Source organism: Carcharhinus amblyrhynchos, chromosome 8, assembly GCF_965287045.1.
Source record: "Carcharhinus amblyrhynchos chromosome 8, sCarAmb.v2.hapA, whole genome shotgun sequence".
NCBI lineage: Eukaryota > Metazoa > Chordata > Chondrichthyes > Carcharhiniformes > Carcharhinidae > Carcharhinus > Carcharhinus amblyrhynchos.
In genome coordinates, this window is record NC_137331.1 from 125080551 (window position 1) to 125104847 (window position 24297).

General features: G+C 42.8%; 1 protein-coding gene across 2 annotated transcripts; it reads right to left on the bottom strand.

Annotated features, from left to right (window-relative positions):
• Nucleotides 1-24292, bottom strand: riok3 (RIO kinase 3 (yeast)). 2 transcript variants are annotated; one of them, XM_080194764.1, is made up of 13 exons: nucleotides 24047-24292; nucleotides 20581-20702; nucleotides 19115-19257; nucleotides 16374-16481; nucleotides 14356-14486; nucleotides 13844-13987; nucleotides 12596-12723; nucleotides 10518-10700; nucleotides 7572-7731; nucleotides 6762-6842; nucleotides 4492-4581; nucleotides 3109-3216; nucleotides 1-783 (listed from the first exon to the last, which is right to left on the bottom strand). In XM_080194764.1, the coding sequence occupies exons 1-13, from the start codon at nucleotides 24098-24100 to the stop codon at nucleotides 691-693; spliced, it is 1545 nt and encodes a 514-aa protein (XP_080050890.1). In that variant the 5' UTR covers nucleotides 24101-24292; the 3' UTR covers nucleotides 1-690. The 2 variants fall into 2 exon arrangements, with proteins under 2 accessions (XP_080050890.1, XP_080050889.1); XM_080194763.1 differs by having other exon boundaries at nucleotides 14356-14465; nucleotides 24047-24177.
• Between the last annotated feature and the right edge of the window lie 5 nt (nucleotides 24293-24297).

Below are 24297 nucleotides of genomic sequence, written 5' to 3' on the forward strand. Positions count from 1 at the left end.
TTGATCCCAAATACTTTTAATATCTTTAAGATTCATTGGTAATCTGCTGAGCAAATTAGTAATCTGTTGAATACAAACAGAATTTCATTATGTATTTTTTAAACAAAGTGTGTGATGAGTTAACAATTACCTCGCAACACCACATGTAAGGTCTGTCTAACTTTTAGAAAGTGAATTGAAAGCCATATTACTCCTGCTTCAGATTACATTCTACTGCCCTCAGCATTTGCAGAAATCTCAGTGGATCGGCTGGAGTGCAGATTTTGCACAGCCAGTAGCACCTTTCACAATTTTGTAAAATAATGTGGCAAATGTGTGCATTAATTTATTCTCATCCCATTTCTAAAATGTGCAACATTTGTGGTTACGTTCTGAATGTCAAAATATGGCTTTCACTGAAAAGGTGAGGTCAAGAGACGTTGTTTAGTTGTTTCGAAGCTTCACTAACACAAGAGAATGCAAAGCATGTCTCTGTCACAGGCACCAAGTTAACATGGATGGTGTAGATAGAGAAGCATTTTCAACATCACCACATCAGTCTAATTTCTGCAACAATTACCAATTACTGTATACAAACCTAATGATGATCTAATTTTAAATCAAATTAAATTGCACAATCGAATTTCCATCGTTGCGGAATCCCAGCTTGCAAAGGTCAGTCTGCAGAAACTATTTAAAAGTCATTCTCCTTTAATCTTGTGCTGGAATTTCAAATTCAGAAATCTTCCCACGTTTCCCAACCTGTTGGATGTGGTCTTCATTGATTTTTTCCAAAGCTTCAATCTAAGATTTGTTTTGAGAAAGGCAAATACGTTTTAAGAAAAGAGATATTAAAATTAATGCACCCATTAATCTGAATTTAAATTTCACACAAGCTGTTAGTTTTCTTAACCAAATATTTATCAATCTGGGGGAGGTGATGGCCTGGTGATATTATTGCGAGACTATTAATCCAGAAACTCAGCTAATGATCTGGGGACCCGGGTTCAAATCCCGCCATGGCAGATAATGGAATTTGAATTCAATAAAAAAATCTGGAATTAACAGTCCACCGATGACCATGAAACCACTGTTGATTGTCAGAAAAACCCATCTGGGTCAGTAATGTCCTTTGGGGAAGGAAATCTATCATCCATACCTGGTCTGGCCTACATGTGACTCCAGTGGCACAACTGTATGGTTGACTCTCGACTGACCTCTGAACATGGACAGCCAACGCTGGCCAGCCAGCTATGCCCATGTACCAACAAATAAATTTTTAAAAATTGATAAAAGCCAAACTTGTATCTTTTCTTAAAGCCAGAATCACTAAATCCGCTGAAGCAACTGGCACATTTTCACCCATCTATACACAAGGTAGAGAAATAAATACTCAGATTTTTATACCACAGCAAAACAAAAATTAGCCTCATCGCTGTCTCTTCAATTATGTTGGAGAAGTTAGGTGTTTTTTAAAGAGAAAAGAAGGTGAGAAGAGACCCGATAGAGAAATTCAAAATTACGAGGAGTGCCGGCAGTTGATATGAAGAAGTTGTTCCCACTCGTGAAAGAATCAAGAATAAGTAGGAAAGCGAGAACAAGGAGGCACAAATTATTAAAAATTGATAAAAGAAGCAATATGAGGAGTAAGACCTTTTATGCAGCGAATGTTTAAGGTCTGGAATGCACTGCCTGAGAGTATGGTGGAGACAGTTGCAATTGAGACATTCACAAGGGATCATGAATATTATCTGTAAAGGAAGAATGCGCAGGGTTATGGGGAGAAGGCGCAGGAAATGGACTAAATGAATTAATTGCTCATTTGGAGGGCTGGCGCAGCCACAATGGGCCACATCAAAGATTATTATGTAAAACTGAAGCTCATGATGTAGGGTAACATATTGGCATGAATTGTAGATTGACTAGCTAACGGGAAAAGAGGCATAAATGGCACTTTCTGTAGTTAGCAAGATGTGATGAGCTGCATAACATAGGGTCAGTGCTGGGGCTCCAACTTTTTACAATTTATATAAATAACTTGAAGATACAGAAGATATGGTTGCTAAATTTGTTGCCAACACAAAGATAGAAGGCAAATTAAATTGTTAAGAGGACATAAGGAGGAAAACTCTGGCAAATGGAGTTTAATGTGGGCAAATAAGAAAGTGTCTAATTTGGCATGAAGAATAAAGAAGAAGCTTATTATCTAAGTAATGAGGTGCAGAGGTATCTGGGTGTCTTTGTGCATGAATCACAAAAGGCTAGCATATAGGTACAACACTTTATTAGGAAAGCTAATTGAATGTCATAGTTTATTGTGGGGAGGAATTGATTACAAAAACAAAGAGGTTGTGCTTCAGTGATACAGAGCACTGGTAAGACCACATCTGGAGTATTGCGTACAGTACTGGCCTCCTTCCTTAAGGAAATATGTAAATGCATTGGAAGTAGTTCAGAGAAGATTTACTGGTCTAATACCAGGAATAGGCAGGTTGTCTTATGAGGAAAGGTTGGAGAGGTCCAGCTTGTATCCCTTGAAGTTTGGAAGAATAAGAGACGACTTGATCAAAACCTTAAAGATCCTGAGGGATATTGACAGGGTGGATATGGAGGGGATGTTTCCTCTTGTCCAATAATCTAGAACTAGGGGTCACTATTTAAAAATTAAGGCAGAGGTGAGGAGAAAGTTTTTCTCTTGAGGGTCATGAATCTCTGGAACTCTCTTCCTTAAAGGCAGTGGAAGCAGAGTCTTTGAATATTTTTAATGCAGAGCGAGATAGATTCCTGATGAGCAAGAGGTGAAAGGTTATCAAGGGCCGGCAGTAAAGTGGGGGTGAGTTACAATCAGACCAGCTATGATCTTATTGAATGGAGGAACAGGCTGGAGGGACTGAGTGGCACACTCATACTCCTAATCCATACATACGTAATATAAAGGGCCTCCTTCTACACTGTAATAATTCTGTGATTCGATGATATTTCCTGCTTTCAGCAATATCTTATTGGAAAATACTGTTTAATTGCTGGTTTATCCAGTGAAATGTTTACAAAGTGAGTCTTCAATAACAACTTGTCTACATAAACCTTCTTACACATAGTAACGCATCTCAAGATATTGAAAAAGTATACCTGAACAGCAAACTCTACTTCATTATCCCCTGGAACATCCAAACCAGAAACAGCATTGAAAAGCTCCCGTTCATTCATTGCGTCTGCTACTCCGGCCTTCTGGAAGAACTGCAATAAGGGAAGCAGCATGAAGGATCTCTCGGCAAGTAGATGACGTCAGAAAACAGGTAAGCAGATGTCATCAATTCTAAAAGCACTGATTTCAAAACAAGGAAGGTGTTTAGCTGCACTTTACTAGTTGTAATGTGTGAATTGTAGTCGCTGCTGTAATATGACAAATGTATCAGCCAATCTGGACAAGTTCTACTCTAGGAAGGGAAGAGGAATGTTCAGGTACGGATTCTCAATCCCTTCACCTACATTTCCAGAACAGCTGTTACACGATTCATCAGTGGCACTGCCCGGATCACAACACAATTGCAAAGCTCCTGACAGACTTTTATATAGTTGAGACATTACACTTATTGAATTTCTGTTCTGATGGGGAATTGAAATTTAAGGAGGGAGAACTGTTAGTGTCATTTTGAGGACAGAATGAATGTTTTTATAAGTCTTCATTCCCAATGTAATTGATTTACTGGCATCTGTTCAGGGATCTGAGCATGTGCGGTTTTGGTAAGCCTTTCAGTCTGCAAGAGGGTGTTCTGCAAGCAAGACCTGTTTTTCTAGTGCTCCTGTTTTCATAGTTATTACCAGTTTGTTATTTATTCATATAAAGATCATTATTTTAAACAACACATTTTTATTTATGGTCAAGTTACCACAACTGGCATCAATCCAACAATGTGGAAAATTGCCCAGGTATGTCCTGTATACAAAAAGCAAGTCAAATCCAACCCGGCCAATTACCACCCCATCAGTCTACTCCAGCAAAGTGTTGGAAAGGATTACTGATAGTGCTATTAAGCAACACTTACTCAGTACAGGTAAAGTTGCCATAGTCCCAGATGAATATAAGCTGCTTTCCCCTTTGAGGAGGAGAGCTGACAGGGAGTGATTTAACCTGAGGATCACTGTACTTCAGGAGAAGGACAAGGCCGAGAAGATGAGGCCTTCCTGAATAATGTCGGCCAGTATGGGAATTGAACCTGCGCTGTTGGTGTTACTGTACATCATGAACCAGCTTCTTTACCCAGAGAGTGGTCACAACTTACTACCACCAGAAGTGGTTGAGGTGAAAACATTTCAGGGCAAGTTAGATATTTCGACGAGGGAGAAAGGATTAGGGGGTGGTGAGATGGTTGAAGAGAACGAAGAAAGCTGAAGTGGTGCATTAAAACTGGCCTGGGATGTTGGCCAGTGTCACGGGTTGCAAATTGTACATCAGATTGCACTTATTTACTACTGCTGGCTGGATCTGTAACGGAGAAAAGGAAACAATACCTGAGAAACATTTTTACAGTCCCTGAAGAGAAATTTGAGCCCATGAGGGTGAGTAGGTTCCACAGACTGACTGACATCAATGAACCAAACCTGTACAGAAACAAAAAAAAGGAAAGGTTATAATCACCTCGACTGTGTGAAAAAGCCAACAGGACACATTCTTCTCCATCAGAATTCCGGGCTAATGAAAGAATTCTGCACATGATCCTTTAACACTGATGTTGCGGGAAGAGAATCACTTTAAATACAAGCCAAGATCCGCTAACATCTCAACTGCCAATCAGACTTATGACAAATCAAAACAAGTTTATAATTCGAGATGTCAGGGAGCACTTCTTTACACAAAGATGTGTGGAGATGGATAACTCTCAGCTCCCAAAGACTGTAGAACTGAAATTTTTAAAACTGTAACTTTGTTGAATACAGAATCAGCCTGGACATACCGTTGAAAGCTGATCTATAACGCCAACTAAATGGTGGCAGAACAGACCAGAAGGGCAGAGTGGCCTCCCTTCCTAACAGGACCTGAGTGAAAAGTTTTGTATTACAAAGAGGATGAGAATATAGGAGACATGGTTAGTAAGTTTGCAGATGACACCAAGATTGGTGGCATAGTGGACTGTGAAGAAGGTTATCTCCAATTGCAATTGGATCTTGATCAATTGGGCCAGTGGACTGACGAATGGCAGATGGAGTTTAATTTAGACAAATGCGAGGTGATGCATTTTAGTAGACTGAACCAGGACAGGACTTACTCAGTTAATGGTAGGGCATTGGGGAGAGTTACAGAACAAAGAGGTCTAGGGGTACATGTTCATAGCTCCTTGAAAGTGGAGTCACAGGTGGACAGAGGATGAAGGCGGCATTCGGCATGCTTGGTTTCATTGGTCAGAACACTGAATACAGGAGTTGGACTATTTGTTGAAGTTGTACAAGACATTGGTAAGACCACACTTGGAATACCATGTGCAATTCTGGTCACCCTATTATAGAAAGGATATTATTAAACTAGAAAGAGTGCAGATAAGATTTACTAGGACGCTACCAGGACTTGATGGATTGAGTTATAAGGAGATGCTGGATAGACTGGGACTTTTCTCTCTGCAGCGTAGGAGGCTGGGGGGTGATCTTATAGAGGTCTATAAAATAATGAGGGGCAACACGGTAAATACTCAAAATCTTTTCCCAAAGGTAGGGGAGTCTAAAACTAGAGGGCATAGGTTTAAGGTGAGAGGTAAGAGATACAAAAGTGTCCAGAGGCACAATTTCTTCACACAGAGGGTGGTGTCTGGAACAAGCTGCCAGAGGTAGTAGTAGAGGCAGATACAATTTCATCTTTTAAAAAGCATTTAGATAGTTACATGGGTATGGAGGGATATGGGCCAAATGTGGCAATTGGAATTATTTTAGGGGTTTTAAAAAAGGGATGACATGGACAAGTTGGGCCAAAGGGCCTGTTTCCATGCTGTAAACCTCTATAACTCTAAATTAAATCAATCTTGAGTCAGGAAAAAAAAATGCTGTATCTACTTACAGCCAGGGAACACCACCACCTGCAATAATAGAAGTATAATATAAAGGCAAAATACTGTGGATGGTGGAATCTGAAACAAAAACAGAAGATGCTGGAAAAGCTCAGCAGGTCTGACAGCATCTGTGGAGAGAGAATAGAGCCAACATTTCGAGCCTGAATAACTCTTTATCAAAGCCACCTGCAAGTTCCCTTCCAATCCATTCTCCATCCTGACTTGGAAATATATCACCATTCGTTCACTGTCACTGGATCAAGATCCTGGAACTCCCTCCCCAATGACAGTATCTACACCACATGGATGGCAGCAGTTCACCACCACCTTCTCAAGAGAAATTAGGAATAGGCAATAAATGCTGGCTTATCCGGTGATGTCTATCTCATAAAACAAAGAAAATTACAGCAAAGGAACAGACCCTTCGGCCCTCCAAGCTTGCACCAACCATGCTGCCTGTCTGAACTAAAACCCCCTACCCTTCTGGGGACCATATCCCTCCATTCCCATCCTATTCATGTATTTGTCCAGATGCCGCTTAAAAGTCACTATTGTATCTGCTTCCACTACCTCCCCCGGCAACGAGTTCCAGGCACTCACCACCCTCTGTGTAAAAAACTGTAAAAAATCCTGTGAAAAAAGGACATCCAGCTCAATTTCAATAACTTGTCTGATTTCCAGCTTTTGGTTCCTACTCCATCAGTAAAACTCTCACTTTTACACATGTAACAGTATTCTCCTTACCTTCCCCATATGCCACAGCATGTTGTACGCACTCAGGTCAGCATGAACAAGCTTACACTCTGTGTATAACTGCTGCATCATCTGCAATAGAAGACAGAGCATTAACAAACAGCACAAAGAAGCTTTTGCTGAGCAAATATCAATAAATCAAGAGAAAGCCATGAGGTCACATGATCAATGGAATGAAGATTATGAAAGACAAGGTAGACAAAGGTCCCTGGAGTGGCACAGTGGTTAGCACTGCTGCTTCACTGCGCCAGGGACCCAGGTTCAATTCAACCTCGGGTCATTGTCTATATGGAGCTTGCATGTTCTCCCCGTATCTACATGGGTTTCCTCCAGGGGCTCCACTTTCCTCCCACAGACCAAAGATGTGCAGGTTTGGCAGATTGGTCAATTTAGCATGGCCATCGGTGTCAGGGGGATTAGCAGGATGAGCATGTGGAGTTATGGGGATAGGGGCTGGGTGGGATTGTTGTCAGCGCAGGCTCGATGGGCCAAATGGCCTCCTTCTGCACTGTAGGGATTCTATTCACTTCTACAGTCGACAAGAGAAGATAGTGTGCGTGTCTGTATGTGGACATTCACCCGACACCCAGATACATCCACGAATACCATGCCCCCCCCCCCCACCGCCCCCCCCACCTCCCCTCACCCCATCTTTTACACACACAGGTGCATTCACATGCTGAAATTCACAAGACTTCATATATTTTCAATTCTGGTTCACACAGTTGCAGTACAGTTAGAAACAGCAGAAAATTCTCAGAACATTCTAAGTTGAGCGTGTTCAGAGACAGAACAACGTACATATAAAACCTGGTGGTAGGCCCGTTTCATATCTTCAGAGCTGAGTTTAACATCCTTTAATTTAGGAGCTGGAACTTGATCCTGGCCAATGAAGGACATCACCAGAATATGCTTCTTCAGCATAACCACCTCTGGACAGGGAATCCCAGCTTCCTGCATTCTGCAGATAAATAAATAGGCCATAACTCCGACACCAACAAAATACATTGATATGACACCTTTAACAGAGGAAATGTCCACACCAGCATTATCATACATCATTTGATACTGAATTACATGTCAGCTAACAACACCCAAATCAATACCTCCACTGTGTCTAAATTATCCAACAGTTTATCCAACATCCAGTACCAGGCAAGCAGAAGCTTCCTCCAATTAAATATTACACTGATGCCAAACTTTGTCTTTCGTTCCTGCTCTTGTGGAAGTTGAAAAGTTCAGATTGAAGTTTCATAGTTTGGAAGTTAAATTGTGCGGGAGTTAAAGTGTTCAGATTAAAAACTCCCGCCTCTCTGTACCATAGGGAAAAATGTTTATCAGCTTACTGACCTTCAAAAGGAGCCAGTCTCTGCTATTTCCCACAGGCCCCAGAACATTTCCCTTTCTCGGTCTTCACCAGAGGGTGAGCAAGACCAGATTTTTTCCATAACAGATACTAAAGGCAAGATATGAGGTTAAGCTATGCAAATGGTGTACATGGATTTTAGCAAAGCATTTGATAAGGTTCCCCATGGTAGGCTATTGCAGAAAATGCAGATGCATGGGATTGAGGGTGATTTAGCAGTTTGGATCAGGAATTGGCTAGCTGATAGAAGACAGAGGGTGGTGGTTGATGGGATATATTCAACCTGGAGTTCAGTTACTAGTGCTGTGCCTCAGGGATCTGTTTTGGGGCCACTGCTGTTTGTCATTTTCATAAATGACCTAGATGAGGGTGTAGAAGGATGGATTAGTAAATTTGCTGACGACACCAAAGTCGGAGGAGTTGTAAACAGTGAGGATGGATGTTACAGTTTGCAGAGGGGCATAGATAGGCTGCAGAGTTGGGCCAACAGGTGGCAAATGGAGTTTAAGGCGGAAAAGCATGAGGTGATTCACTTTGGTAAGAGTAACAGGAGTACAGAATATAGGGCTAATGGAAGGACTCTTGGTAGTGTCAACGAGCAGAGAGATCTCGGTGTACATGTGCATAGATCCCTGAAAGTTAGCACCCAGTTGATAAGGTTGTTAAGAAGGCATACAGTGTGTTAGCATTTATTGGTAGAGGGATTGAATTTTGGAGCCGTGAGGTCATGTTACAACTGTACAACTGTGCAAACACACTTGGGAGTATTGCGTACAGTTCTGGTCGCTGCATTATAAGAAGGATGTGGAGGCATTGGAAAGGGTGCAGAGGAGGTTTACCAGGATGTTGCCTGGTATGGTGGGAAGGTCTTATGAGGAAAGGCTGAGAGGCTTGAGGTTGTTTTCATTAGAGAGAAGAAGATTAAGAGGTGACCTAATTGAGGCATACAAGATGATCAGAGGGTTAGATAGGGTGGACAGTGAGAGCCTTTTTCCTCGGACGGTGACGGCTAACATGAGGGGACATAGCTTTAAATTAAGGGGTGGTAATTATAGGACGGATGTCAGAGGTAGGTTCTTTACTCAGAGGGTAGTAAGGGCGTGGAATGCCCTGCCTGCAGCAGTTGTGGACTCGCCAACTTTAAGGGCGTTCAAATGGTCAGTGGATAGGCATATGGATAACATTGGAATAGTTTAGGTTAGAGGGTCATTAGATTGGTTCCACTGGTCAGCGCAACATCAAGGGCCGAAGGGTCTGTACTATGCTGTAATGTTCTATGTTCTAAATGAAGGATTAGCAGAAGTCATTTTTTTAATCGAATGAGAAAGGGCGAAAGGCAAGGATTGAATTGGCAAATACGTATGTCAGTGAAAGATGCGAATAATGTCTTGTTCCTGATTTGCTGTAATAACTGCTGAGTTGTTTCTCTGTGAACTCAGAACAGCTCCAGTCAATCCGATTTGGCCATGGAGAATTCTCCTTGTGCACAAGTAATTGAAGACCTTGCATTGGATGCATGGTGTCCAGCGCTGTTTGTGTAAGGAGTCGACTAAGCGCCTTTAGATTGCTGTTATCCAAAAGAATTCTAACACTCTCAATTCTGTTCCTTATTACCCGAGGACAAACTCAGGCAATCTTGGTCTCTGAAAGATGCCCTTCGGTGATAAAGGAATTTGAAAAAAGGGCAGAGTTTCTTTATTCTTTCATGGGATGTGGATGTCACTGGCTAGGCCAGCATATCTGCCTTGATTGGTTCGCTTGGCCATTTCAGAGGGCAATCGAGAGTCAACCATGTTGCTGTGGTTCTGGAGTCACATGTAGGCCAGACTGGGTGAGGACTGCCTACTTCCTTCCTTAAAGGACATTAGTGAACATTAGATGAGGTTTTACAACAACCAATGATAGTTTCATGGCCACCATACTAAGAGTAGCTTTTAATTCCAGATTTATCAACTGAATTTGAATTCCACTAACTGCCATGATGGGATGTGAACCCACAGACACCACACCAAATAATTGCTTTATAACAGTCTTCACAAACCAGTAAGAGCTTATCAAATCAGATACCACAAATGTTTTAAAAAATCATAGCAAGGACAGGTACAGAAAAATAACAAAATATTTAACAGAACGCTGGCCTTCATCTGGTATTTAAAGCGCTCCCACCTTGGCTAGGGCAACACCAGTCAGTCCCCTAAGGTATCTGTAGGTGCAGCAACTGATGCATCTCACAAACTGTAGCAATCACGTCTATGTGACTGTAATTTCTCCTGTATCAAAATGCCAGAATTAAACATGTTCACTAAGTATGAACTACCATGGGACGGAATGAAAGTATGTCAGTTAGGCCAGTTTTTCAGTTTGAAACGAAGAGTTATTACCTGGTCAAGTTGTGCAGCTCCTTCTCTGCCCACATGCGAATGATTTTGCGAGGATTCAAATGGCCAAAGCGGTCTTTGAATCTATAATCATCCTTGATGTACTTATCACGGTGTTTGAACTCATTGAGTGTCGTCTTAAAAACTTTGATGGCACATTCTGCAGGAACGATTTTGTTATCCATGCTTCAAAGAGAGAGAAAAACCACAATGAAATATTAATTATTTTTGAGACGCATGTTATAGCGGTTGGTCATGCTTGTGATGGAAAGAATCATCTTTGTAACAAGTAATTTGAGTATTGCTGAAAAAAAGATATACTATCAAAGCTTTTCATCTTCCACTCATCAGGTCTGCTAGCAATAAATTACCAACCTGTAATAGGGAACAACAATTTATACTTCATGAGAAGAGAATGCTGATTAGAGTCTATCTGCCAACCAATCAGTGGAGGTTTGCCTTGGAGCATGGAACAGTTGACCATCCAGCTTTGTTTAAGCTCATATCCGCTAGGTCAACTCTGGTAAGTGAATGCCTGGGAAATGAAGCAGGGAATGGCTGACCCCGAGTTTTTATTTAGATTAAAAAATGTACAATGTTCCTTCTCTCTACAAAGGACGGGGCCCTGCATGTGAATGTGTGTCTGGCTTCAAACATGTCAGTCGTGCCATGAGCCTGACTGACAATTTTAAACTGGGTCTTTCAATTCAATAGGATTACACACCACACACATCACACAAAAAGGCCATTTAGCCCAAGTAGACTATGCCAATGTTCATGTCCCACACAAACTTCCTCCCTCGCTATTTTAATCCACCCCATCACCATATCCATCCATTCCTTTGTTTCTCATGTGTTTATCCAACTTCCCCTTAATTCCATTCCTGCTATTACTCTGTGGTAGCAAGTTTCACATTCTAGGGAAAGGAGTTTCTCCAGGAGTCTCCCAGTGGATTTATTACTGACAATTCTATATTTATGGCCTCTGGTTTTACACTCCTCCATTAAAATAGAAATACCATCCCTATGTCAACCCTAATGAATATCTTCATCATTCTGAAGATCCCAATCAGGTCACTCTGCCATCCTCTCTTTGCTAATTGATGGAATTTCAGTGGAGAAGCCAGGGGATGGCTTATTTTTAAATCATAAGTCCATTAACATAGGAGCAGAAGCAGGCCATTTAGCCCATCAAGTCTGCTCCACGATTCAATGAGATCATGACTCATCTGAAAAGGTAATCCTCATCTCCAATTTCTCACCTTATCCCCATAACCCTCAATTCCCTTATTGATTAAAAATCTGTCTCTCTCAGCCTTGAACATACTTAACAACCCAGCCTCTACAGCCCTCTATGGTCAAGAATTCACAGATTCACTACTCTCAGAGAAGAAATTCCTCATCTCTTTCTTAAACAGGCAACCCCTTACTCTGAGATTATGTCCTCTGGTCCCAGGCTCTCCCCCAAGGGGAAATATCCTCTCAGTATCTACCCTGTCAAGCCCCTTAAGGATCCTATATGCCTTAATAAGGTCACATCTCATTCTTCTAAATTCCAATATTTACAGGCCCAAACTACTCAACCTCTTCTCATAAGAAAATCCCGCCATACTCAGGATCATTGAACTCTCTGGACTGCCTCCAATGCTGATTTAGATAACGGGACTCAAACTGTTCACAGTGGTTTAACTCGTGCCTTGTACAGTTTTAGCAAGAATTCCCTAGTTTTATACTCCATTCCCTTTGAAATAAAAGGCCAACATTCCATTTGTCTTCCCTATTCCCTGCTGAACTTACATGCTAGCTTTTGTGATTTGTGCACGAGGACTTCATATCCCTTTTCAGCTTTCATTTAAATAATATTCAGCTCCTTTATTCTTCTTACCAAAGGGCTGAGCTTCACATTTTCCTGCGTTATATCCCATCTGCTAAATTTTTGCCCACTCACTTAATCTGTCTCTATCCCTCGATAGCCTCTGTCACCCTCACCACGTGCTTTCCCACCTATTTTTGTGTCATCAGCAAACTTCACAGGAGTACATTCACTTCCCTCAGTCAAGTCATTAACATAAAATATGTACCTTCCTCCATTCGCATGGAAGATCACAGACTCTTTGCCTGTGCTGACACAGCCATTGACGCTTTCCAATATCCCAGCATTCACCATTTTGTACAGCAACAAACGGGTTTTCGGGTCAACAGCTTGGTCCTGAGAAGGGAGAAAAACATCACAGGAATTTAGATAGCAAACTATCTGCCAATTGTCCTCAGTGCAAACTGAAAGCACCTCATCAGAAAACAGTCCAGATTCAAACACATTGCTTTAAATTCTTCCAAACAGACAATGCCAGTGAAAGGCAGCCATGCTGCATTGAAAAGGACAAATGCTGTGAATTCTCTCAAAACAGTACAAAACAATTGCTGCTGCTTCAATAAGGAAAAGGGGAATTCAATCATCTCTGTAAGGTAAAGACTGGCTGAATATTGAAGGTTTTTTTTCCCACAATGAATTATTAACCAGCAGCTGCTCAAAGTCAACTGAGAGAGTTAATCGTTTCAACACTGAACCACATTTGGGCTGAAGGACATCCACATTTCCATCATATTCAAACTGGCTCTTTTTTTCATTTTGATAGCTTATTATTTACTGTTTCCAGAGGGAAAAGGGTGGTTGACTGCAGGACAAAGACGTCAGATAACTGACTAAAGAACCATAGCAGATGAGAACCTTTCCTCCAGCAAGATGTGATGGTCTAAAACACATTGCCTGAAAGGGCAGCAGAAGCAAATTTAATATTAACTTTCAAAAGAAATTAGATAAATACTTGAAGAGGGAAGTTTTCAGGGTGGAAGGAAAAGAGTTATGGGAATAGGGCGAATTAGATAGCTGTTCCCTTGAACCAGCAGTTATGATGGGCTGAATGATCTCCTTCTGTACTGTGTCATTCTATGCTAGACACCATTGGGCGGCACGGTGGCACAGTGGTTAGCACTGCTGCCTGACAGCGCCAAGTACCCAGGTTCGATTCCACTGGGATCACTACGTGTGGAGTTTGCACATTCTCCCCGTGTGTGTATTGGTTTACCACGGGTGCTCCGGCTTCCTCAGTCCAAAGATGTGCGGGTTAGGTTGATTGGCCAGGCTAAATTGCCCTCAGTGTCAGGGGTACTAGCTAGGGTAAATGCATGGGGTTATGGGCTTAGGACCTGGGTGGGGTTATGGTTGGTGCACACGATGTGCTGAATGACCTCCTTCTGCACTGTAGGGATTCGATGATTCTATTCTGTGACCAGGCATATTTAACAAATGTTAACAAAGTGAGACATACAGAAGTAGAATGTTCTTTCTTTTCATGGATCCTGGTACTGCGGCGCTGTTCAGAGTATGAGTGCTGCTTTAACGCATTGAAAACACGATTAGGTAATTTCAAATCCATCCTGATTCCATCACCAACTTGGAATTCTGGAGCAAACTAGAAAGAAAAATAAATTTGAGATCATTAAACATTTCTTATTCATTTATGGATTGTCCCAGACAAGGTCAACTTTGACTGCCATCCTTAATTTCCCTGTAGCTTACCCTGCTGTGCCTAGGTCAGGTTTTCAGCACACTAAGTGAGTCTTACAATTTAGGAAATAGAATTTCCCCTTTTTAAAGGATAAGCAAGTGGTTAACAGCATATTTAACATTATTTTTCACACTACATGCTATGTATTCATTAATATCCATTGTGAAAAGGTAGAAAAGGTGAAAGGGAGCTCAGCAAGTAAAAACAACATCTCTCCTACCCCACCCGGAATATAAATCTGTGATGGCAATAGACTGGAGAGAAATGCTTACATTTTCCATTCGAGCTGTGTTCCTTCTGCCACAGGTCACTTCATCATGCTTGGTGGTGATCTCTCTGCCCTTTCCTACAAATCCACGCTTTGCATTTGCTGCAGGTTTATCTGCAGCACAAAAAAACTCCTCTGTTGGAAAGATTATTTCAGAAACTAAAGATAGATTAGCTAATGGCATCAAGGGATAGGGGGATGGCGTAGTGGCACAGTGGTTAGCACTGCTGCCTCACAGCGCCAGGGATCCGGGTTTGATTCTGGCTTGGGTCACTGTCGTGTGTAATTCTGCACGTTCTCCACGTGTCTGCATGGATTTCCTCTGGGTGCTCCTGTTTCCTCCCACAATCTGAAAGACGTGTTGGTTAGGGTGCATCAGCCGTGCTAAATTCTCCCTCAGTGTACCCGAACAGGCACCGGAGTATGGCGACTAAGGGATTTTCACAGTAACTTCAAACGCAGTGTTAATGTAAACCTACTTGTGACACTAATAAACTAACTTTAAAAAGTTTAAATAGTTCAGGAAGATGGCATTGGGGTAAAAGATCCATCGTGATCTTATTGAATGGCAAGTGGAACAGGCTCAAGGCTGAATGTCACTGCTCCTAAGATCAGGAAGACTGTGCACAAAAACTCAGATTCCAGTTATGAGAAAAGAATGGAAAAATTAAAGCTCTTTTCATTACAACAAAGGAGGTTAAAAAACTAAGTGAGAAGCTCAAAATATGTGAAGAGCTTGAAAGTAAGCGGTGGTGGGAGAACAAAATTATATTTTTCTAATTTTATAAGCACATAGATGTTAGGAAATTAAATGCCCACCAGAAATTTTTATGTGAAAATAAAATAGATTTGCACTTGCATTGCAATTCTCCTGACTACTGGATACCTCAATGCACTCAATAACTAATGACGTGTGGTTCCTGTTATAGGAAATGGCAGCAATTTACACACAGTAAACACCTGCTGGGATCTGAATTCCTGTTCCCAGGACACTAATTCAGGAACTTTAGTTTGATAGAGGAGTCTAAAACTAGACAGCATAGGTTTAAAGTGAGAGGGGAGAGATACAAAAGAGTCCAGAAGGGCAATTAGAGGGAGACATAATTTTGACTTTTAAGAAGCCTTTAAACAGTTAGATGGGTATAGAGGGGTATGGGCCAAATGCAGGCAATTGGGACTAGCTTAGTCGTTTAAAAAAAAAGGTGGCATGAACAAATTTGAGCTGAAGGGCCTGTTTCCATTGTGTAAACCTCTATGACTCTACTGACACCACTGTGCCGCCCAGTCTGTGCACTGCAATGGGTCACATCTTTGCTGAACTTAATTGAGAGACAAATATTGGTCAGAACACCAGGAAGAACTCTCCATGCTCTTCTCCAAAATAGTACCGTGGAATCTAGTCCCCCTGACATTAGGGTCGATTTAGCACAGCCAATCAACCTAACCCGGATATCTTTGGACTGCGGGAGCAACCAGAGGAAACCCACAAAGACATGGGGAGAACATGCAGACTCTGCACAGGCAGTGACCCAAGCTGGGAATCGAACCCAGGTCCCTGGTGCTGTGAGGCAGCAGTGCTAACCATTGTGCTGCTGTGCCACCCCATTTTTGTGGGACCAAAGACTGCACTGGTCCAGACTGGGTAAGAACACAAAGTTTCCTTCTCTAAAAGGTTAAAGAACTAATTGGGTTTTTACAATATCCACAGTTGCTTTTACTATAAAGATAAACACTGAGCTCAAAACTCAAAGTTTCAGAGTGGGATTTGATCCCACCTCCTCCAGAATGTTAGTTCCAATTTTTGTGATGGCACAAATTATTTAATTTAGTGAGGTAAAATATTGTAATCCTGTTTCTTCTTGAGAAGCACGCAAAGTCAAACAATTGTGATTTCCGAAATACACAAAGGAAATTGCAAGGATTTCTCACGATCATTTTCACTTGATGCACAAAGAGTACAAATCAGGATTAAATATATTTGTAGACATCAGGCAAGCTCAATTGCATTAAGTGAGACATTACCAGGACCGTAGGGATCATGCCTTGTATCCTGCCAATCGACTTCATCATCTGAGCTTTCACTGTCTTCAAAGGGATGTACCATTCGAAAATTTTCAAAGGAAATGGAAACTGAGGAGAGAGAGCAATAATACATTGTATATTTTATATTGTGCACATTTTTAACTTTTTCCATTGCCTGCACTATCTCGATTGCTCGTTTGAAATTTATATCGACCAGTGAAAGTAATATCCATTGAATTGCCTCGTTTTTCACACTGCAAACTAATCTATCCCGTAACATATCATTGAAGGTGGCTCCAAAATCAAAACATCGTGATATCTGTTTCAATTCAGTGACATACATCACGATCATTTTGCCTGGTGCTCGCGCCTTGAATTAAATTTGAAAATCTGGAGCATTACTAATGATTTAGGCTGGAAATATGTAATTCCATGAATTCACTGAATAATTTGGAGTCAGGCACATTTGAGATTACATGGGTTTCTCACACACTCCAGAGAATTGCCTTGCATTTCACCCCCTTGCCTATTCTGTTCACTTGGAAGTAATACCCAAGGCAAATCACAACTCAGTTATTTACAGGTTAAAACTACACTGAGGCTTGCAGCTTCATGGCTGCAATCAGCTCCCAAGGAGGCCAAGTACAGAAACCCACACTTACCAGAGTGATCCCCCACCCTGCTCCCGGATTGGTTTACCAGGTCATGTGACCCTTATTCTGCCAATTGTCCCTTTAAGGGTCAATCACCATTGGCTGCCAGAAGATATTCTGTCAATCGCACAAATTAGAAGATAACGAAGGTGCACCTATTACTGCAGAGTTGAGTAACGTGTTAAATGAATCTCAGAGACAGTGTGATGCTAGATATGTAGGTCATACATCCTAATAACTGGTGTGACGGATATCAAACAGCATGTCCGTCCCACTGTTCACAGTGGACAAGGTAAAGACTGTACCCAACCAGCCAGTGCTTGCAAAACTCAAAACAGTGTCCAACATTAGATGTGTTTTTACAATTGGACAACATTTGCTAAACAGCCCTATTATGCTGACAACCAATTTAAAGATTGTCAGTGAGGCTCACAATATGATATTGTGTGTGTGTACTGGAAGCTACATATTTTAATACACGGGGCCCTGTTCTTTGCAGATGGACAGAACATCTAGACCCATTGTGCCTGTTTTAGCTGAACAAAACTGATAACAATTCGCTGGTTCATTCCTCAGGGCAATGCCTTGACCAATCCGATTCAAGTTGCCTGGTTTAAAATTTCAAACAATGCTTGGCAGTTAACTGTCAGTATTAGTTGGTATATTTGCCAGTTAACACCTCAATCCAAGTCCACTTGCCAACCAATTAGTACTCCCATCTCAAAGTTGTTGTTCACCTTGACATTGATATTCTTGTGATTGTCCCACTGAGGCGACGGCCTAGTGATATTATCACTAGACTATTAATCCAGAAACTCAGCTAATGTTCTGGGAGCCCGTGTTCAAATCCCGCCATGGCAGCTGGTGGAATTTGAATTCAGTAAAAAATATCTGGAATTACGAATCTACTGATGACCATGAAACCATTGTCGATTGTCAGAAAAACCCATCTCGTTTACCAATGTCCTTTAGGGAAGGAAATCTGCCGTTCTTACCTAGTCTGGCCAACATGTGACTCCAAAGCAACAGCAATGCGGTTGACTCTCAACTGCCCTCTGGAGAAGGGCAAATAGGGATGGGCAATAAATGCTGGCCAGCCAGCAACACCCATGTCTCACGATGAATAAAAAAAGACAAAGAAAACAAAGTGTCTACTTTCAGCAATAAATTATCTCTAATTTCTTTACTGTGCATCAGCATTCCATGCTGCACACTGAGTTAGAATAAATCACATTTATCTCAAACTAAAGAATTCAAAACCTAGCTGCCTTTGTGGAAGGTGCTATTTCTTTAGTATCTGTAATGTAATTTCAGCACAGATAAACTGAAAATGCTAGATATCTGCATGAGTTCTGTCAATACCTGTAAAGGGAGATCGGTTATTTCTGCAGGTCATTCTTTCATACGGTAGGAGTGCGTCAAAGTGACAGAGTCTACAAAACAAACAGATCACTCAGTATGACTGATGATGCTGATGTTTCATACTGCCGTCACTATCGGCATATCACAATCACAGAGTGTTGAGACGAACAGCACAGATATACTTGAGGAGACAATGGATAAACACGAGAACAAAGGAATAGAAAGGTGTACTGCTGAACGAGATGAAATAAGGCGGCTTGCGCAGAGTATAAATATAGGCAGAGACCAGTGAAGCCAAATGGCCCGTCCTGCTCTGTAAATTCTATTTCAGACTTCCAGTATCCACAGTACTTTGCTTCTGTCTCAGCACTTTCTACTTTGAAACTTTCTTCTCACCAGGATCATTGGGATCTATCAACAAAAGTGTATCTTAATAAGGAATTGAGGATAAACTATTTTAGCCTGAGTGTGTTGAAAATGTGTTAACCACAAGGAGTGGTTGACGTGAACAGACTGATACACTAAGGGGGAAGCTGGATAAACATAAGAGAGAGAAAGGAATAGAAGGGGTGAGATGAAGGGAGAAGACTCAGGTGGAACATAAACACCAGCATGGACCAGCTGGGCTGAATCACGTAAGGCCTTTCAAAAGAAAGCAAACTGAATGTTGAGTTTACAATAGGTAAACAGGCAGACAGACAGAGGAAGGGACACATTTTCTCATACCTTTGCTGCCACCGTTGAATTTATTTTCTTCCCGGCGAAGTTGTGCATCATATTCACGGTCAAATTCCATCTGCAGCATCTGGGCCAGCAGGAGATCACTGGAAGTTTCAGTTCCCTCTCCAATAAGAACTGGTGTATCAATACTGAACACAAGCAGCGAGATTAACTTTTTTACTGAAGATATAGAAATGACATTTATATAACACCATCAACATAGGAAATAGTTCCAAGGGTTTGACAGGAGATTAATCAGACAAATACTGCTAAGTCAACTAGGGTAATTTAGGGTGCACGGCTGGCTAAATAGGTAACTTTTAAAGAGGGTTGTGAAAGAGAAATGATAAAGAGATGGAGAGACAAAAATCTTTAAAGAAGGAATTTCAGAGCCAACAGCAGAAGCCACGCACCAGCAATACACATTAAAGAGGCCAGAATTGGAAGGGTGCAGAGATTTAGAGGTTTTAGAGAAAGGGAAAGGAGAATTTTAAATCCAGGCATTGGTGGATCAGGAGTTAACGTAGGTCAGAATTCACAGGGATGAATGGTAATGGATGACAATGGGAGATGGGAGGCTGGTCAGGAGAGCACTGGAGTTTTTGCAGCTGGAGATAAAAAGACATGGATGAGAGTTTCAACAAATGAGTTGATGCAGGGGCAGAGACAGGAAGTGGAAGGTGGTGTTCTTGGTGATGAAGATATGGGGTCAGAGATGGCACTGGAGTGAGGTGACTTCTTGCAAGCTGTGCCCAACATACCTCCTAATTCTATCTTTTACTCTCAATCATTACATTCTGCACTCTCGTTTCTTTCTGTATGTTTGTCTGTACAGCGCGCAAGAAACAATATTTTTCACTGTGTTAATACATGTGACAATAATAAATCAAATCAAATTTGCAGAGAGAATGATTCAGCCTTAGACCCTGGCTTGGGAGGAGGACAGAATTAGTGACAGGAAGCTGAAAACAATGACTTTGGTCTTGTAATTTTTCAATGAAGGAGTCTGCAGCACATGCAGCATTTAATGCCTGACAACATGAGGCAGTGGAGGAGTTGAAAGTGGTATGGCAGAGCGAGGTATATCAGCATACTGGCATAGCTGATGAATGTTATCACCCTGTGGGCAGCGTGCAGATGACGAACAGGGGGTCTCTGTATAGATTCTAGGAATACACCAGAAACAACAGTGCAGCGGAAGGAAGAGAATCCACTGCAGGGATTCCCCGACCATGATGGACAGATGGTAATGGGCACTGGGTAAGGGCAGCCCCAGGGCACCAGGGGGAACATTGGAGGAGGTGATGAGGTAAATCTTATCAAAAATTGCTGAGGATAGATTATCACAATCAGTCACGTAGGATATAATCTGCAGCTTATTCAGGGCAGAGGAAGAAGTTGCTGCCCTGAACAAAATTAAACTCATTGTTTCCGTGCCCACATTAACATTTCAGAAAGAACTGGTCACATACCCAATGACGTGAGGGAATGACGCATTTTCCTCTTGTTGTTGCAGTTCGTTAGCAAGTTCTTCACTCATAACATCAGACAGAGAGCAGGGAGTTACTGTGGAAGGTGACGATCCCCAAGGACACTGGGAACAACAAGCAGAGCATTTCCGCAAGTGTCTCCAACAACAATCGGTGAGTGACCATAGGATTCACGTAAAACCCCGCCTCCTACTCCAGTGCATTCATTCTGATCCACAACACATGGTAAAATGTACTGGTGTCACCACATTCACTGGAATAAATAGTATCAAAAACAGAAGGAACTTGCTTCACAACACAGATTGTTTCTACTCCAATGAGATTACACACATTGGCGGGGGAGTGTTGGTGTTCTGAGGTTTCTTGTGGAGCAAACTTGATAAGTCAGCTGCTCTTTGCCAAACTCTTAATTTTCTGCATTTGCAATCTGCTAAAATTAGCAATTAAGAGCCACATTAAAAGGTGAAGGCAGGGGCGCAGAGCGAGACAATTTAGAAAATAAATGACACCTGGACAAGTTAGTTGTGTCTGACATTTGTTTGATCAAAGCTGAGGCAATTTGAGACAGGAAATAATATTACTGGAACTGGTAAAACCACTTTGTTAATATATACAAGAGTACTGGTAAGATCCATCACCAGAACCATTTCCCTCTGATTATCTCAGCTTCAATGAGCAACAAGATGGACACATGGGACAGCAGTATTACCGACTGGGAAGACCCAAACACCAGCACGGACTCACTGGGCCAACTGGCTGTCTTTTCTACTGTAAATTCTACATAATCCTGTCTTATAGCAACAGTTCAGATTTTAGGAGAACAGCTCCAAGCTGAACTGTATATTACTCTCCTACATTTAGAAATGGCTGTGTGTTCTCATTGGAAGCATTGTGACTGTGAGAGTATTTCGAGGGGTTAGGTATGACAAGGAGTCAATGACCCAAAGCCTTAGAGCTGTTCAGTAAACTCCACGACTTTCAGACACTGAGTGAAACAATATCAGATGCTGAGGGGCACTAACAGGGTGGATGCGGAGAGGGTCTTTCCTCTTGTGGGAGAATCGAGAACGAAGGGTCACTGTTTAAGAATGCTTGCTCATTTAAAACAGAGATGGGGTGATTTTTTCTCTCCCTGAGGATGGTGAGTCTCTAGTACACTCTTGCTGAAAAGGCAGTGGAAGCAGAGTCTTTGAATATGTTTACATTGGAATGGGAGTGAAGGGTTAAAGTGACTGGTCAAAAGATGAGAGGGGAGATATGGAACCGTTTTTTCACCCAGGGGGCTTTGAGGGTCTGGAACTCTGTGCCTGAAAGGGTGGTCGGGACAGAAAGCCTCAACTCATTTAAAAGGTGTTAAGATAGGGAGGTCTTGCTGCAGCTGTATAGGGCATTGGTGAGGCCGCAGCTGGAGTACTGTGTGCAGTTTTGGGCGCCGCACCTGCGCAAAGATATTTTGGCCTTGGAGGGAGTGCAGAGGAGGTTTACTAGGCTGATACCGGAGTTGAGGGGGTTGAACTATAAGGAGAGGCTGAATAAACTAGGCTTGTACTCGTTGGAGTTTAGAAGAATGAGGGGAGATCTCATTGAGACGTATAAGATGATGAATGGGATGAATAGGATAGAGGTGGAGACTCTTCCCACTGAAAAAAGACAGTAGGACTAGGGGGCACAGCCTCAAGATAAAGGGGGGGCGTTTTAGAACGGAGTTGAGGAGGAACTTCTTCATTCAAAGGGTGGTGAATCTCTGGAATTCTCTGCCCGTTGAAGTGGTGGAGGCTGCCTCACTAAATATTTTCAAGAAGCGGGTTGATAGGTTTTTGATAAGAGAGGGGATTAAGGGTTATGGGGAGAGGGCCGGAAAGTGGAACTGAGCCACGACAGATCAGCCATGATCTTATTGAATGGCGGGGCAGGCTCGAAGGGCCAGATGGCCTACTCCTGCTCCTGTTTCTTATGTTCTTATGTGTAACTGGCAGAGCTACAGTACTGGAAAGTGGCTGTAGGTGGAGTGGTCTGTTTGTTGGTCGGTGCAGACATGACAGTCCAAGCCTTTCTGTGCCATTAACTTTCCATCTGAAGGTCCTGGGTGGCATCTCCAACAAAACCAGAACTCAAGCACAAAAAAGGTGGAGCTGAGGCTAAAAGTAAAAAAGGCGAGAGTGAGGGGAGGCTGTGCCCAAGCTCAGAGCTTGCAGAGACATCTAGATGGATTTCTCCATGGTCCCAGTTTTTCAGTGATATCCAACAAAGTTTGGAGCATCCAGTATTGGACAGTCGGGCAGGACACCATACACTAAGTAAGAAGCACTGGTCACCGCCCAAAAAGGCAACAACAAATAACCTTTCCCTTTGTAAATTAGATTAAATGTTGATGTAAAATCATAAATGTAATCTAAATGGAGTCAGCTTCTAAACCACTGAGCAGTTTGCAGCATTTCCAATTTGTGACAGGCTTTTGTGATCAGAGTTGGTCAAGAGCAGAATTACACATTCCCCCACAGCAGAATGATTGAATTTCAGCTGACAGGCAGTGAGTCAGACCAATGAATCATACTAAGGAAATATTTACATAACCAAATAGACGAGTGGTGAGAGTGAGACTAACTGAGTAACTCCATCAAAGAGCCAGCATAGGCAGGTTGAGCAGAATGGCTTGTTTCTGCGCTGTATGATCCAATTAAGTAAAAAGTCTGACAACACCAGGTTTTAGTCCAACCTGGTGTTGTCAGACTTTTTACTGTGTTTACGCCAGTCCAACGCCGGCATACCCACATCATGATCCAATTAATCAAGACATTGCTTTCATTTTTAAAAATTTCACTGCGCTTAAATGTTCAGAACTAGGAGCAGGAGTAGCCATCTGGCCCCTCAGGTTACAAAGCTTTGGCTAACCCAAATCTATCTCCTCACTTGCTCCAAAAAGCAAATTCCAACTGAATCCAATTATAGCTCCCCCAGAGAGACAAACAAGATCCAAGGAAGGGCATTGCCAACCCCCCATCCTGAGCTTGATCAGACACTAGGTCTTAGCCAAAAGCGAATTTTCCTCTCACTGTGTTTATCCCGTTCAGTGTTCCAAAGGGGGAGTGGGGCGGGTACAAACAGACAGGGGGAATGACAGGGGGAGGGGAAATGGAAGGGAGCTGGGGGGGGAATGACGGGGGGGGGGGGGGAATGACGGGGGGGGGGGGGGGGAATGACGGGGGGGGGGGGGAATGACAGGGGGGGGGGGAATGACAGGGGGGGGGGGGAATGACAGGGGGAGGGGGAATGACAGGGGGGGGGGGAATGGAAGGGAGCTGGGGGGGGGGGGGGTGGATGACAGCGAGCCGGGGGGAGGGCGGGGGGGAACGGCAGCGAGGAGGGGAAGTGGGGGGAGGGGAGGGGAGGGGGGGGTGGCAGGGCCCCGGTGTCCGATGGTGTGGGGGGCCGGGGTCGGGGTCGGTACCTTGCTCCTCCAGGGGGAAGCGGCGGCCGGGCCGGGTGGAGCCAGCTGCTCCATCGCTAAACTCCGGGAGGATCGTCTCTCCCAGCCGGGAGGAGGCGCCGCTGCAAATGGCGGCCACCGGAAGTGGAAATCAGCCACCGGAAACGGAAACGAGCCGCAATGTCGGGTTAAAGGTGAAGCGGCTGCGCTCAGGGGACTTTCCCAAAGGTCAAAGGGCGCGGAGGGACGGCCACCATTAAAGCAGCAACTTC